Source organism: Capsicum annuum, chromosome 11 (assembly GCF_002878395.1).
Source record: "Capsicum annuum cultivar UCD-10X-F1 chromosome 11, UCD10Xv1.1, whole genome shotgun sequence".
NCBI classification, from domain to species: domain Eukaryota; kingdom Viridiplantae; phylum Streptophyta; class Magnoliopsida; order Solanales; family Solanaceae; genus Capsicum; species Capsicum annuum.
The window spans coordinates 97045908-97061599 of NC_061121.1; the positions used below are offsets into that span (position 1 = coordinate 97045908).

General features: G+C 32.5%; 2 protein-coding genes across 2 annotated transcripts; both read left to right on the top strand.

Annotated features, from left to right (window-relative positions):
• The first annotated feature begins 533 nt into the window (after window positions 1–533).
• Window positions 534–7018, top strand: LOC107848589 (putative ABC transporter C family member 15). The gene is given in 12 exon segments (XM_016693376.2): window positions 534–1592; window positions 1757–1863; window positions 1865–2015; window positions 2018–3180; window positions 3268–3354; window positions 3449–4045; window positions 4174–4338; window positions 4527–4821; window positions 5058–5578; window positions 5718–5781; window positions 5910–6149; window positions 6443–7018. Coding segments are annotated over 12 exon segments (4317 nt in total). The 5' UTR covers window positions 534–766; the 3' UTR covers window positions 6544–7018.
• Window positions 7019–10970: 3952 nt separating this feature from the next.
• Window positions 10971–11611, top strand: LOC107865416. The gene is made up of 2 exons (XM_047400165.1): window positions 10971–11321; window positions 11576–11611. Exons 1-2 carry the CDS (start codon window positions 10971–10973, stop codon window positions 11609–11611), a joined length of 387 nt encoding a protein of 128 aa, XP_047256121.1.
• Window positions 11612–15692: the final 4081 nt, after the last annotated feature.

Below are 15692 nucleotides of genomic sequence, written 5' to 3' on the forward strand. Positions count from 1 at the left end.
AAGGGGCACGTGCTTCCTTCTTCATAATGTACCAATGTATGCCCTATACCTAAAAAAAAAAAAAAAGTGACAATGTATGTCATATAAAAAAATATTAAATTAGGTTTTGTGCACTTAATAAATGTATAATGCTTTTAACTTTGTAACGAAAAATATGTGATGGTATTAAAAAAATTAAAGTTTACATTATGCACTTAATAAGTGCACAATTCATTTTTTTATGGACTGTGCACTTAATAAGTGCACAATTTATTTTTTTTATGGACTGTGCACTTAATAAGTGCACAATCTATTTTTAAAAGAATGAATTGTGCACTTATTAAGTGTACAATGTAAACTTTAACTTTTTTAACATCGTTAGAAATTTTTCGTTACAAAGTAAAGTTAAAGGTATTGTGCACTTATTAAGTGCATAAAATCTATTTTGGTGCTTTTTTTTTTTTTTTTTTATATATATATGGCATATATTGATACTTTATTTTTTAGTTGTAGGACATATTTTGGTTCCGGATTCTACCTTTGATCGGTCTGGTCTGGTTTTCCATCTCTATTTGCATAGACATAAGTATTTTATATGACTCTGTATGGATATGTATTTGTACTTTTCTAGCATACATTGTTTCGGTTCTTTTGGCATAACTTTTTAAATAAATTAATTCTTGCATTTTGTGCTCCAAGGTTCTTTTCGATAGAGTAGCAGGTTTTAAGGGCTGAGTTGAATATACAGTGGGATTTTCTTGAGTTTTAGTCTCAAGTCTCAACCAAGATGGACATCACTCTGACGCTAATCAATATGGCATTTTTCTTGTTTTTACTCATATGTTTCTTGGTAGATTTTTTCAAGAATAATGGAGGAGAAGAGGGTTTTGCAGAAACAAGAGAGAGAAGAAAATCCACACTTTTCACTAAGATTACAATTTTAGTGAATTTCTCAATAGCCATTTCTTACTTGGGATTTTGTCTCCATGAATTCTGGAAGTTGAGAACTTTTGTGTTTGAAGAGTCTATTTCTTGTGTCATGACATGGAGTCTAGCTAGTTTAGTTGCAGCCTACTCATCAAACAGAGAGAAAAGGTGGCCATTATTACTCATCATATGGTGGGTCTTTTCAAGTATTTTTGATATAATTAGAGTCTCTCTTCATCTTTTCAACCACTGTACTAATATATTTACAAAAGCCCCACATTTTCTGCCCAAGCCAAATATAATTGATTTTGTTTCCCTACCACTGTCAATTCTCCTATGTTTCAATGCCTTGCCAGCTTTTTCTCCCAAGAAACACAGTGAAACTGAACAGCCATTCCTTAACAAAGAGGTAAATAAACGTGTTTTAAAACACGATGATGCATTTTCTAATGCTGGTATTTGGAGCCAAATCACATTCAGGTGGCTTAATCCACTATTCAAGACAGGCCATGAGGAAAAGCTGAGAGTAGAGCACATACCTTCAATTCCTCACTCTGAGACCTCTAATGAAGCTTCTTCTTTGTTGGAAGATGCGCTTTGGAAAAAGAAAGCTTCTACTTTGTCCCTCCCAGATGGCATACTACATATGATTAGGAGATCACTTGCCTATAATGCAGTTTTTGCAGGTAATTCTTGATTTTCTTCAGGACTATTAAGTTTAAACACTAATGCATAGCAAACAATCAATGCATAGCAAACTTTTTTGTTAACGGTGGTGTCTGATCCACGTCTCGAATATGCTTAGCAAACTAATTACATGCTTCTGTTTATTGTTTTTCTTGTTTTATAGGAGTCAATACAATTGCATCCTATACTGGTCCTTCGCTAATAACAAGCTTTGTGAATTTTTTATCTGAAAAGAAAGATGAGTCTAACTGGCAAGAAGGAATGATCTTAAGCCTTCATCTTCTTCTTTGCCAAAACAATAGAGTCGCTGTCCCAAAGGCAATGGTACTTTGGAGCTCACCGGATTGGCGTTCGAGTCAGAGCAGCTCTGATGGCATTGATATATAAAAGAACATTGTCCATAAAGTGTGGCGGTACAAAAGACGAAAGATCATAAACCTCGTCAATATTGATGTTGAGAGAATTGGGGACTTCTGCTGGTATATTCATGGAGTTTGGTTGCTTCCTGTTCAGGTTATAATTGCCCTGCTTATCTTATACAGGAACTTAGGCGCTGCTCCCTCTGCTGCTGCTCTTCTTTCCACTATATTTGTGATGGTGAGCAACACACCGCTTGCCAGTATGCAAGAACAGCTCCACTCAAAGATAATGGAAGCGAAGGACGTGAGAATTAAAGCCACTTCAGAGACCTTAAAAAGCATGAGAGTCTTGAAACTGCATTCATGGGAGTCCACTTTCTTGAAGAAGCTGCTTCAACTCAGAGAAAAAGAGAGAGGTTGGCTTAAGAGATACCTTTATACATGTTCTGCTGTGGCTTTCCTCTTTTGGGCTTCACCAACTCTCGTATCAGTTGTAAATTTTGGTTTTTGTATCATCCTAAAAACACCATTAACTTCCGGAGCGGTTCTCTCAGCACTAGCAACTTTCAGGATTCTACAAGAACCGATTTACAACTTGCCCGAACTCATTTCCATGGTTGCTCAAACAAAAGTGTCAGTTGATAGGATTCAAGACTTCCTAAGAGAGGAAGATCAAAAGAAGTTAACAAGCTATCATACTCCTAACGCTACTGACGTGGCAATCGAACTTGAACCAGGAGAGTATGCTTGGGGCACAAATGAGTCCAAGAAATCAACAATTAAGATAACTGAGAAAATCAGGATAATGAAAGGGTGGAAAGTAGCAATATGTGGTTCAGTGGGATCGGGAAAGTCAAGCTTACTCTGCAGTATTATGGGAGAGATTCCTAGAGTTTCTGGATCAAGAGTTAAGATAAATGGTTCGAAGGCATTTGTACCACAGAGTGTGTGGATGCAGACGGGCACTGTTAGAGACAATGTTCTGTTCGGCAAGGAAATGTATAAGGCACGTTATGATGATGTCGTGGAACGATGTGCTTTGAAACGTGACATTGAGATGTGGGCTGACGGAGATCTAAATTTGGTAGGAGAAAGAGGAATGAACTTAAGTGGTGGACAAAAGCAAAGAATTCAGTTGGCCAGAGCTATTTATAGTGATTCAGACATCTATCTACTAGATGACCCTTTCAGTGCTGTTGATGCACAAACTGGAGCTCATATGTTCAAGGCAAGTATTATGTCCTACTTTTGTAAGATTCTTTTCAGTGATCTAGTTGCTCTTATTGATGTGCTACAATCGTTCATCATACTGCAGAAATGCTTAATCCAACTTCTACATGATAAAACAGTTGTTTATGCCACTCACCAATTGGAATTTTTAGATGTTTCTGACCTCATCCTGGTAAGTTGAAACTATTTTCATCTATTGGTTTTTTGTTGATTCAAACAAACCAGAAGGGTATATCTTAGTTTTTCTTCTTACCTAATATGCTTAGGTATTGAAAGAAGGAAGAATTGTTCAATCGGGAAAGTATAACAAGCTGATTGCAGATCCTGATGGTGAGCTCCAAAGACATATGGTGGCCCACAGTAAATCATTAGATCAGGTGAAACCTTCTCAAAAGTGCAGCTGCTTAACCAAGGGTAAACATCAGAATAACCAAATTGAAGTCGAAGAGTGTTTGAAAGACCTTACCTGTGACAACAGGATCTTAGGAAAAAGTCAGCAGGAAGATGCAGTATCTGGTCGAGTTAAATGGAAAGTCTACTCGACCTTTGTGACTTCGGCGTATAGAGGGGCCCTTGTACTTCCAGTCCTTCTATGTCAAGTTCTCTTCCAGGGACTGCAGATGGCAAGCAACTACTGGATTGCATGGGGAACAGAAGAAGGAAGGGTTACTAGAGAAAGATTAATTGGAATATTCGTGCTGATTTCAGGGGGAAGCTCTTTTTTCATCTTAGGAAGGGCAGTTATGCTTTCAACTATTGCAATTGAGACTGCTCAGAAGCTCCACATTGGAATGATCAAATCACTCTTTCGAGCACCCTTGTCATTTTTCGACTCCAACCCTTCCAGCAGAATTCTCAATAGGGTGAGTATAGCAGCTGAAATGATCTATTTGTCTTGAAATGTGTCTATATTCATTCAGTGCTTTGTTTCTCAAAACATGACGTCTGGCTGCATCTATTCTGAACTTCAATTTTTTTTCTTGCTTATCAGTCTTCTACAGACCAAAGCATTGTGGACACAGATATTCCATATAGATTGGCTGGATTAGCATTTGCACTTATTCAATTATTGAGCATTGTTGTACTTAAGTCCAATGTTGCCTGGCAGATCTTTCTTCTCTTCCTTCTGGTACTTGCCATCTCCATGTGGTATCAGGTAATAAGAAGCTCAACCTGAGGTTACTTTTTACTGCAAGAAATTCACTTTCTTACTGAGTGCTGTAAAGTAGACTGAAAAACATGAAGGATATTTCTTTTGTATCACTACTACTTTAGAATGCAAACAATGAGTATTTACATCTCATAAATATGGCCTTAGTGCTAATGATACAATTCTTATTACAGGCATATTACATTACCACCGCTAGAGAACTGGCAAGGATGATTGGCATTCAGAAAACTCCAATCCTTCATCATTTCTCTGAATCTCTCACTGGTGTAGCAACAATTCGTTGTTTTAATCAGGAAGACCGATTCTTGAAGAAGAATTTAAATCTCATCGATAACTATTCTCGTGTTGTCTTCCACAACTCTGCAACAATGGAATGGCTCTGTGTTCGGATTAACTTTCTCTTCAATCTCATATTCTTCTTTCTTCTCGTCATTCTGTCACACCTTCCACGGGAGGCTATAGACCCCAGTAAGCTTTTCTTCTTCTCCATTTCCATTTCACTCAGCCTGTTTACCGTATTCCCAGTCAGTTAATCAACAAAAACCCAGACAGCTTCTCTTGTGATGCATGAGTAGACATAAGAAACAAATCTTAGATTAAGAACTTACACAAAGTGAGGAATTCAAAGTCTGTGATAACAATTTCTTTTCCTTCTTTCACTTTGGTAAATCGTTTCAGTGTGTAGTGGTTTCATCTGTTTACAGGTTTAGCAGGACTTGCAGCTACCTATGGCTTAAATCTTAATGTTCTACAAGCTTGGGTTATATGGAATCTTTGCAATGTTGAGAACAAAATGATATCCGTTGAGAGAATACTTCAGTTTAGCAACGTTCGTAGTGAAGCTCCACTGATAATTGAAAAGTCCAGGCCGAAACCTGATTGGCCACTAAAAGGAAGAATTGAAATTAAAGATCTTCATGTGCAATACAGCCCTGATCTACCAAGAGTTCTAAAAGGTATAACCTGCACCTTTCCAGCGGGAAAGAAAATTGGCATAGTTGGAAGAACAGGTAGTGGGAAGTCTACTTTGATCCAAGCTCTCTTCAGGGTTGTGGAACCATCTGAAGGATGCATTCTTGTTGATGGAATAGACATTTCGAAGATTGGTTTGCAAGACCTGAGATCTAAGTTGAGTATGATACCACAAGATCCAACATTGTTTGATGGGACAATTAGGACTAATCTTGATCCCTTACTACAACATACGGATCAGGAAATCTGGGAGGTAGTGTTCTGGACTTCTTTTTCTTGCTTTATTCGACAAAGTACGAGACTTTGTAACTTGCTAAGATATATATTATTCTGTATTTTGAGCAAGCTCACAAGACATTGTAACCGGCAATTAGAATGATTCGATATTTCAGGTCTTGCAAAAATGTCATTTAGCTGATATTGTAAAGCAGGATATAAGGCTTCTTGATGCACCAGGTACAAATACTAGGTTCTGTGGTCTGAACCCACCTTTATATTCCAACCTATAAAAGAACATCAAAATACACAAACATTGGAAAGGGAAACAAATGATCATATTTATGATAAAAATTTTTATGCTGCAGTTGAAGAAGACGGAGAAAACTTGAGCGTGGGACAAAGGCAGATTGTATGCCTAGCTAGGGTATTGCTACAGAAAAGGAGAATATTGGTACTTGATGAAGCAACTGCTTCAGTGGATACAGAGACGGACAATGTCATTCAGAAAACTATAAGAGAAGAAACAAACGGATGTACAGTTATAACAGTGGCACATCGGATACCCACAGTTATCGATAATGATCTTGTTTTAGTTCTTGCTGAAGGTAAGATACAAGACTAAACACCACAAGCACACAAAAAAAGCACAATCACGTAAATTAATTTTATGTTAATAGGATAAGTTTCAAGTATAGCAGGTGAGAAAACAATAGTAAGGATGCAGCAACAGTTCGAATGATTAATATATCAGCTACTTTTATACCACTGCATGACAACAGTAGTTGCAGAATATAGTGCAAGCATTAATCTGCAACGGGCTAAGAACTCAAATATATGAAGATTACATTATTCCAAAATGGATTATATTGCCTGATAAAATCCATCTTGTTTGATGCAGGAAAAATTCTCGAGTTTGATACTCCTAACCAGTTATTGAGGAACACTTCTGCATTTTCAAATCTGGTGGCAGAATTCTTGCGGAGATCATCCAAGGGGTGACTACTTACTCCTTGGGTTTAACCTATAAACATAGCACTAGGCGCATATGATAATCCATCTAGTTTAGATCCTCTAAAGGTAGGATCAGCCAATGTTAATGTGGCATTGTACAGTACAGAATCACAAACTAACACCAAGAAATATAGCAAGTTGAGCAGCCACTTCTAAAAGTAAATATCTCATAACTGCCAACCAAAGGTGACATGAAGCCTGCTGGATATGTACACTGTTAATTCTTAATCCTTAACTCAGTTCATTACCTAACAATTAAACTGAATAGAGTTTTCTTGTGGTTCATCCTAGCTGGCCTTTAACCTTGCTAAAAGAATAGTAGAACTGAATTATACCTAGAAGGGGTTGAACAGAAACCGTTGGAGAATCACTTAGAAACACACAAAAAATAGATGGTTAGTATCCTACAATTGAAGTGTAAGAAATGGACTTAATCTGAAAAATAAGAACTTTCTTTCCATTTCATGAATTTACATTAAAATGAATCCAAGATGGTAAGAAGATGAAAGATTACAAGATAAGCTACCTTTTGTCATTTTGCTCCATTTTCTCTACACAAAGTGATCATTCAGGTTCTAGAAATCTACTCCATTTTCACTTTGAGACTACTTGCTGATTGTAAGAATGGCAGAGGCCAGCGGAGCTTATGTACAATGGCTTCAAGACAAATGGAGGATTTATTCAAGCAATTCACACTTAGTACCCATGCCTTCGTCAAGACAAATGAAGGGTCCATAAAACGCGGGAAAACAATTACTAGTCGAATTAATAGGACAGAATGCATTGCAACTTTATGTAATGAAACCTAAAAGTAGTAGGCATTTTGAATTTATTTAAATTAATTAGAAAGATATACTCTTCTTCTTGCCCTCCTTTCTGCATCGTTTTTCCGAACAAAAAGTATCTGCTTCGTTTGTTGACTTCATCGAAATTCTGCAATTTCTGTTGACAGTATTGCAGAATAGAGTTCCACTCTATCTTGGGAGGAATTAATTCATAACCTTAGACAAGTATGAGGAGAATGCTAAGAACTCGTGGTATTTCAAATACATATTAATTAAGCTTGGTCAAATAAAGCAGATGTGTATAATAGATCCTCTCTATTCTAGTCCAATTCATTCCAATGCAGGTATATAGTTTATCTTTCAAGTCAAATAATGGTTTTTCTGAAACTAAAGATTATCAAAATTCCTCCCAAAATAATTCAGCATTCTGAAAACCCCGAAATGAAGAACACAAAGCACTTTATTCAATCAAGCAACAGTAGCTCAATTAGCTTAATTCTTAGACAAATTCTACTTCTACTTTTAATTAACTTCTTAGTCGGAAGTATAATATCTTGCAAATGTTTTAGTTTACAAGTTATAGCAACTTGTATTAAATATATATATATATATAAGGAATTTTTATTTTTTAAAATAATTAAATAAAGACCAATTAAATAAGAAAAAAACAGATTTTATATAACAACAATTAAATGTTTTTTCCTTAAAAATAGATGACAGTTAATAAGAAATACAAATCATTCCCCAAATCTCTCTTCAACCGTTTTTCTGCTTCATCTTCTTCAACAATTCCTGTAATTTTTATATATATATAGTTTTTCAACCATAATATTTCACAAAATTTTGTTGTTTTACGCGAGATTTTAGGCCATAGCAATTTTAGAATTTTATGTGAAAATCAAGTTCTTGAATTTGCAAATTTAAAAAAAGAAAAAATTTTAGAAATAGCAACTGTAGAGCCATAATTATAACTTTTATAGCAACAGTTTCAAAATTATAAAAAATAGCAATATGTATTTTGTATTTTAATAAAAGGTGCTATAAAAATACACATACAAATATGTTAAAACATTTCTTATTAAACTCTAATCAGTTAGAGCAAATTATGGGATTAAACTGTTCCTTATTTTAAGCAACATTCAATTAACAGATACCTTTACCATTAATGACTCTTTTTTTTTTTTTTTACTTTAACCGTTAATAAACAATTTGAAATTCAAAACTCAGTTTCCATATACATCTGGTAAAAGCATTTAAAAAAAAATTGAGAGATTGAAATATCATTGATGAACTCTGTTTTTACGAAGAATATTTGAATAATCAACTCAACGATTACAGGTATGGTTAAATAAACTTTTTAGATCATGTTAATGGAATTGCGAAAATAATTTGAAAGTTAATAACAATATGTGTTAATGATCATGAAGCTGAAAATTTTATATATTGTATCCTGAATTTTATAAGTTGTGGGTGAAATTTTTTTTTTTCTACTTTTTTTCTCAAACATCAAAGATTTTGTTTTAGTCATTTATGTGTGAAACTAAACTAAACTAAATAATTTTTCGTGGGAATTTTTTTTTGTTTGTGTATATACAAATTATTAATTGTATGCAGTACATATTATATAATTTAATTTGTATTTAATATTTTATAGTGTTCTGGATCTTAACGATGGGAAGCATACCTGTTCTCATTAAACATACTGGTAGTATGAACAACATTGAACAAAATATGAAGATTAAATCAGTGATGCAATATTGTAGAGCATAAACGCTTCATTCAACCAACTGTGCGAAGTATTAGCTTCGCATATGGATGTCGATTTGACATGCAAAAGCATTTAAATTGAATATCAGTTAACAGATATTGAAGGTAAAATACGTATACGTAATGTCATGGGTTTGAAAGTCTACATTATGCAGAAAAGGAATGTAAAGGCAATGAGTGCTTTGCTCTTGTACATAAGTGTTCAGAAAAGAATAATTTCAATGAATTCGTTAGTTCATCAATATGTAATGCTACGAGTATGAATCTATCTATCACTGCGCGTAATGTTGTGAATACAAGTACTGAAAGAGCATTGATAGTTACTAATTCAGATGAATGTTTGGATGTATTGAATATTGACACAACTAAAGTAATTATCTCGGACCCACATCACAAACATATTGATGTTGAACAAGTTTATATCTCGAAAAGGGTGTTAAAATCTGTGATGAAGGATTACACGATTCGAGAGAAGTTTCAATCACAATCTGTTAGATCAAGTAAAACCTAGTAAGTTTGTAATGTATGTAAAATCTGTTATTTTTTTCTTGTTAAATTTTACTACAGCATATGTATTTAAAAAATACATATAGATTATTTTTTCTTTGTACATGTTGTAAATTACATTACATCATTTTTTTTTCAGTTACACATTAATATGCAAATCACGTAATTGCGATTTTTTATTCCGTGCATCTGATATCAACAAATCAGGAATGTTTTGTGTTAGAGAATTCTTACCCGAACACACATGTCCGATAAAGGATAAGATTTATCCCAAGTTTCATGCTACTAGTAAGTTGATTAGAGGTATGGTGAAACAAAAGTTTAAAAACCACAAAAGAAAGTACAGTGTGACTGAAATAAAAAATGACATGAAGGAAGACCTTGGTATGAATTTGACGTATATTATGTGTTGGTGAGCTAAGGAACAAGAACTTGAAGATTTGAGAGGGAAGCCTTCGGCATCATACGAAAAAATACCTGCATACATTCATGTTTTGAACACTACTTATCCACGTTCACATATACGAATGAAAAAACATGAAGATAATGGGTTTTTGTATATTTTTGTCGCACTAACTACATTCATACAAGGGTTCGATCATTGTAGACCTGTGATAGTTGTTGATGCAAGTTATCTTAGCGGACTGTACAGTGGCACATTTGTAGCTGCATGTACCATGGATGGAGCCGATAAGCTATTCTCAAAATATATTGACTCTATGAATAGATGTATATGTTTATAATATATAAATATATATATATATATATATGCAGCATATTTATATTTGTACTATTTATTTGTTATGTTTTAGATATATGAATTTATATTAAAGTTGTGAATTATGTTTATGAAATAAATTTCATTCAAATAATCGGTAAGTTATATGTTTTTATAGAGTACTTATTTAATTTTTTTGTGGATGTTGATTGGGAGCAGGATATAGTTCCAAATATATTTATATGTATTATAGGTTTTAGTTATGTTTATGTTTTAAATTCCAGTTAAACTCGTTCCCAGCTGTATGTATTTGAAAAATACATATGATTTTTTTAATGTCTGTATATATCGTGCTTTTAATGTATTTGTTTCATGTTCAGGCCATATATTTCCATTGGCATATGGAATAGTAGATTCTGAAAATGATGCACCCTGGACATAGTTCTTTCAGAATCTAAAGAAAGTATACGGTGAAAGAGAACATATGTGTATAGTTTTCAATCTAACCCAAGCATTATAAAAGCTGTTGCTGGAGTGTACAGTAATGTACCACACTACGCTTGTATGTGACATCTATGGGGTAATGTGAAATTTTTTTTAGAAAGTCACATGATGCATTGTCTGAAATCTTCTATACCATGGCAAAATCATACTCAAAGTCTGAATTTCATAATTTAATGGAGAAAGTGGAGAAAGTTGATGTTAGGGTGAAGAATTACTTGGAGTTGGCGGAATACGATAAGTGGGCTAGGTCATATGCAACAGTTCATAGAGGATGGACCTTAACATCAAATATTGCAGAGTCAATTAATGCTGCACTGGTATCAGCTAGAGAACTTCCAATACATGATTTTTTAGAGGAAGTTAGATTGATGTTTGGTAGATGGAACTGTGAAAACAGACATGAGGCATTGTACACACGCACGGATCTTATTGGAAAATTTCAAACAATTCTCCAACAGAATGAAGTAAAGTGTACACGTATGAAGGTATGATAAAATAGATATAATCATTTAATGTTATAACTTCTTGAATTTTTATATGTTGTATGAAACATTTCTTAATATACAAATTATTAAAATTATAACAAATCTATGTGTTGTAATGAAAAAAATATGTATATATTCTTTAGACATATTAATATGCATTTGCTGCTTTGGAAAAAAATACATTTGCTAATCTGTAGCAAATTTTACTGTAATATTTTTTTTCTATAATATTTTTTATGTATTAATATTTTCAGGTTATACCAGCGTCAGAGTACGTCTACTATCTATGATAAGGAGAAACATTTTATAGTTTGTCTAAAGAAAAAAAAATGTTCTTGTCATGCATTCCAATTGGATGAGATACCATGTGTGCATGATTGTGCTGTACTTGATAGTAAGAATCTTGAAAAAGGACCATATTGCTCTAATCTATACAAGCCAAAAACTGTACTGCGAACATATGATCTTCCTGTATATCCTCTACCACATAAAGATGACTGGGTGATAGCTCAAAAAATTTTAGATGAAGTAATTTTGCCCCCAAAATACAAGCGGCCCCCTGGAAGACCTGCAAAGAAGGAACGCGATAAATCAGGAAGAGATATGTTTGGAAAGAAAAGCAAAAATTGTTGTAGTTCATGCGGAAAAAAAGGTCACAATAGGCGTTCATGTAGGAAGTACAACAAATGATATATTTTATCATGTTTTTAGTGAAAATTCAATTGCTTTATTATTTTTTTTTTGAATTGTTTCATTTTGAATTTTGAACTTTTTATTGATATTGATAATTTGATAGTGTTCAGATGTTGCACTTTTATGAAGTTGAACTTGTTAATTTGTTGTAGTTCAAACGTTTAATTTTATATTATATATATATATATATATACATATATTTTTACACTAAAAATATGTTTGAATATGGAATAATAGGAGCCATTGTTATTTTGAAAAATAAATATGTTTACATTAGACGTAAATGAAAATACAATCTGAAACGAACATTAGTATTAACCATAATAAGTATCTTTCAAAAAATATAAATTGAAATCTGAATAATACATATGTCTGAATGTGTATTAAGTAAAAACGTGTATATGGAAATCAAATAAAAATACATATGTATTATAAATGATTATGTTCAGTTGAATGGTATATGTATTTTAAATATACATTTACTCATTGAAATTTTAAAATTTATGTTAATAAAATACATTGTTAACTGGAATGACATATTTATGAGTAATACGTATTTTACAAATATATATATTTACAGTCATGGTGATATATATTTTTAAAATATATATCTTCACTGTAATGGTAATACGTATTTTGAAAATACATATCTTCACTGTAATGGTGATATGTTGACTTCAGAATTGATTTGGTAACTGTATGTTCATGCAATGTTAAAAATACAAATGTTAAGTGGAATAAGCATATGTATGTTAAAAATACATAATTTCACTGAAATAAACATATTTATTATTCCAAATATGCACATAAACATATACTAACCATGAAAAACTGGAAATTAGACAATTAAAAATCAAAAAGTTAAGATAACAATAAAGGAACATTAATATGCCATCTTTGACCATTAAAGTAACATATGAATCCCATAATCTATTCAAAAAAAAAAATATCCACATAATCTTAAATGTTGTTAACTTCAATAAAATAAAATACAAATCAAATATCAACCACTTCAGTGCCTTCTGTTAACTCAGTGATCTGAATAGGCCTCATTGGTGCTTCATCTTCACTTTGTGCCTTTGCGTTTGCTTTTCTAGTACCATAATCCCACAACAGTGAAGCGTATCTTATGCGAATTAGATCTGGGTCAAAGTCAATACATAGAACAGCTTCATCAAAAGTAAGACACTCGACATACGTAACCATATATAAACCACAATCCTTGTAAAGATATACATTAATAAGTAAGAAGTTGTTACAAATTTAATGCATATGTATATATACTAGTAATATGCATACTAATTACTTACAAGCTGCCACTTGGTTGTTGAGGCACATTCTCCACAATTGAAACACCAAACGGATCCATCTTATCATTCAATTTGTAATTAGGATGATTTTCGATGTCAATACCCTTATTCTCGTAGAATTTACATTCAATGAGACATATAGGTATATAACCTTACTAACTTTTCAATTTCAGTAAGCACTGCCGCATCATGACCAACAGCTGACAAAGAATCATATACATATATACACCTATGATTGAAAGATATAACTGCAACAACCCAATGATGTTTTGCCTTTACGAGAACAGAAATGAACATATGATCAGCCGTATGCCATGGCACTGTAGCATGCATGCGGAATCCACTTACATACTCATTCAGATGATATTTCTTTCCACCAGCATTAAGAGTTGCATCATCTAATTTATACACATCAAACACAGTTGTAACAATGTTCATGAAATTGCAGTCTACAGTGCTAAACTTATATAAGATATTGGGATCATACTTGGACTTCTTTCGCAGATAGTACAAGCATACATTAATTTGCTGCATTATAAATAAATTTCATACTTAATATTAAATAAACAAATAAAAAAAATAAAACCTTACATATGAAAATATCATGTACAAATCAGTGAAGGAATAACATACTTCATATGTATTTACAAATATACATTTTCAACTATAACAAAATAATCAATTACAATTATTCATATTTAACACCGAACTAATATATATTCCAATATACAAATCAATGTAATAATACATCACTTACCTCATCTGACCACGTCTGGCTAGGAGTACCCATAATGTAGAACTAATTCTTGTCTTCAACAGATAAAATTCCAAAGTTGATAACTGGTATTTTTGGCTTTTCCTTCAAATAATGTTCTTCTTTGTTGTTTCTGTTTATTCATTATACATATTAGTCTGTAATTTACATAATCTTAATTTACAAAAGTTAGTACTATTAAGTTGTATTTTGTATACCTCTTCGGATGATATTTAAGAAGATCCAATGAAAGCCACATCATGAACTTGTTGGTGACTTTAGTGTCTTCTATCGCATTAACTGGATGAGATGTGAAAGGATGCTTCTGATCGAATGTTCTTCATTGCTCTTTCATGCTTACTTTATTATTAAGTTATACAATTTTATATATATATATATATATATATATATATATATATATATATATATATAAAATCAATTACATAAGATAATGCAGTATTATAAGAAACAATAAGTATACTGCTAAACAAAAGTTAAATCATGTCTGAAAACTGTAACAGATGTATTTCTGAAATACATATGAACAAATGCAAAGTAAAAATGTCTAAACTATCCAACTTCGAAATGAAAAAAATATTCTTCAAAATATAACCATATCTCATTAAAAACATTTACTGTTGTTCCAAAAATACAACTGAACAACAAAAACCAAATTCATACTTCACTATCCATTAGGAAAAAAATATAAAGTAAGCAAATTTGTTAACTAAAAAAGTTATATTAAGAGTACCAACCATCTGCTGAACCAAATTTCATTGTGAATGGTGACTCATTGTATCTAGATGGTCGCCTAATCCTTGAAACATGCATTGGCATTTGTTGTGCTTGATTTGCCGATGGATGTACAATTATACTTCGTTTAAGATTGACATACGCATTAAGACTGGGAAGAAGCTCATCCGGAAGAGTGTTCTGAGAGTCAGACAAATGTTGATCAACATTTACTCCTCTTATATTGCTGATCTAATTTTGAATTATCCATATCATTAACCTCTGACTCATGTCCTGCTGGTATATTTACATTCATCTCGATCGCACCTTCTTTGTGCTGTATAAATTTATAAAGATCTAGTTAGATCGCATTTTTCAACAAATTAAAAATAGCAATCAATGCACGTATTGTAGATACCTTGAACTCATCTTCAACTTCAACATTGACTTTTGTTATGGAGTCAAAATCAATACTTCTAAGGACGTCATCTGAAAATATGAGTTTAGATTTTGATATTTGTGCTTCACCAATACTTTCGTCAACTGATTTTGTGATCTACACATGTTCATACAAATTAAATGAAATAATATTTATGAAGAACTAAAAAACTAATCAATATGTATTCAACATATCGGAGCGACACAAACATCTCTTGCTTCATGAACATCTATATTAGTTTTTTCCTTTAAAAAATGAAAGAATAAAAAATTAAAATAAGTATTATAGATCAATATAACTATACCTAACAAAAAAAAAAAAATCTCTACCAGAGCAATGTCATTATCCTCATTGTACCCATCAATCTCATTATACACATCATTCATACTGTTGCTTTGATATCCTGCCATCTCTTCGGCAACCTGTTTTAATATTATTTTGTA